This window comes from Melampsora larici-populina, assembly GCF_000204055.1.
Source record: "Melampsora larici-populina 98AG31 unplaced genomic scaffold MELLAscaffold_13, whole genome shotgun sequence".
Classification (NCBI taxonomy): Eukaryota; Fungi; Basidiomycota; class Pucciniomycetes; order Pucciniales; family Melampsoraceae; genus Melampsora; species Melampsora laricis-populina.
In genome coordinates, this window is record NW_006768777.1 from 541166 (window position 1) to 542904 (window position 1739).

Consider the following 1739-nt stretch of genomic DNA (forward strand, 5'->3'; position numbering starts at 1 on the left):
CTGTTCTGCGTTGCTTGCGGCGTAGTTTGTCCATTTTCTCCCTGAAGCTTATACCAATTAGCAGCCACTCATAATAACGAGATAGCAAAAAGGTACGTACTTGATCTCTCTCAGATCCTCTTCATGCTCAATCAAGTCCTCAAGTTGTAGCTTCAGCTGATTTGTGTTGGTATCATTCATGACTTCTGCCTGTATTCTTTTTTGACAAGCCCATTGATCAGCAAAATAGTTGTGGGAATATCCACGTTTTGTCTCGAGCTCAACAAGAATCTGTAGCTTTTCCCCTCGGGTTTTCTCCGCTATTCCTAATTTGTTATAGGCGGAAGCAGCTGGAAGCAAAACAGCGGATGTTGGAATTGTGAATCAAGATAGGATAGACAAGGACTGATTTCCCACCAGAGTTTATACGCAAGACTTGGTTTTCGTGTGCAGCTTTGTGATCCAGTGCATCTATTCGATGCTGCTTTGTAGAATAACGTAGACCTGCAACCAATTTACAGAGCTTACACCAACACCGTTCACAACCCTCTCCATCGGACAACCCCCATCCAATATTTAATCTGGGGTTGTAATCCAGCTGGCAACTCCAGCTGTGTACATATGCGTGGAACACGCTTGTACCAAATTTGAAGCGTGCTTTACTTCTTTCCACTTCGAAAAGGTTGTGCTACAATGTGTTCAAAATTTACCATCAGTAAAAAAAGGCCGAATTGATATTTAATGGCAATCAATATACTTAACTCTAATAAGGCCTTTCTCGATGTTACATCCAATATCGTAGAGTAAGGCAACCTTAGAGTCCTCCTCATCCAACTGCTGGAGGAACCAACCAATCAGGGAATGCGCAAAATATGATCTAGAGAGACATAAAAATTAGACTTTCTTGATATAATCATGAAAAAGAGAGATGTGCGAGCATACTTCTCACCACTTTGTACAATGTTTACAAAGGCTAATGCATGGTCGTGACGACAAACCATGACCAAAAGGCCTGTGTCATCACAGGCACGCCATGTTGATGCACTCCTCGAATCATTAGCAGCAGTGTGCATCTGCGTGCAAGGATCCTAAATGATATGTGATTTTAGTGGCTATCACCTTCAATGAATATATATCTACAGAAGGTTGACTTACCGGTGCATCATCTGAAGCGCCAGGATGTGTATTTTCCCACTGTTTGACCTGGTTGGGATGGAGAAATAATTTTGGGTAGCGGATTTCAATTTCGCTGTGCTCAACACTTGCCGATTTATGTCGTCTTTGTTGGAAATTACCGTCGATGCATACTACATAGTGAGGTTCCCCTTCTCTTTTAGGATATACATTCTCGCCAAAACAGCGTGGGCAATTGCCTCCTAGCTTTTCCTTCTTCGACAGTTGCATTGCCCGGCACTCAAGATCTTCTTTCATCTGGGAGTAATCGTCTATATGCGTCTACCGCACAGGGAAAAAAGTCTGCCCCATCTCTGGGGCTGACAATTTTGACTATCAGTTTTTACTAGAGATTCAAACATCAAGTCTACTCTCTACATACCTTTCTTAGTCACATCATCTACAAATCGAAGAGCTGCCCGGGTGAAAATACTCTAGTGCTTGAGCAAAAGGATGTGTACGGAGACAACAAAACCTCCAGAGAGCATCATGTAGCCGTAACAGCCGTAAAGAGAATGCAATTTCTGGCAGAGCTGGGTGAACCGCCAATGTAGCCCAGTTGAATCAGCCGGACTTGGTCTGGCTGA

General features: G+C 43.2%; 1 protein-coding gene across 1 annotated transcript in view; it reads right to left on the minus strand.

The window, feature by feature from the left end:
* Positions 1 to 1739, minus strand: part of MELLADRAFT_105351 (uncharacterized protein) — a gene marked incomplete at both ends in the record, with an annotated part of 5996 nt that overhangs the window by 3586 nt on the left and 671 nt on the right. The window contains one exon of the mRNA XM_007408774.1: positions 101 to 189. Within this exon, the coding sequence (XP_007408836.1) occupies positions 101 to 189 (89 nt within the window). The remainder of the gene's footprint in view (positions 1 to 100; positions 190 to 1739) is intronic.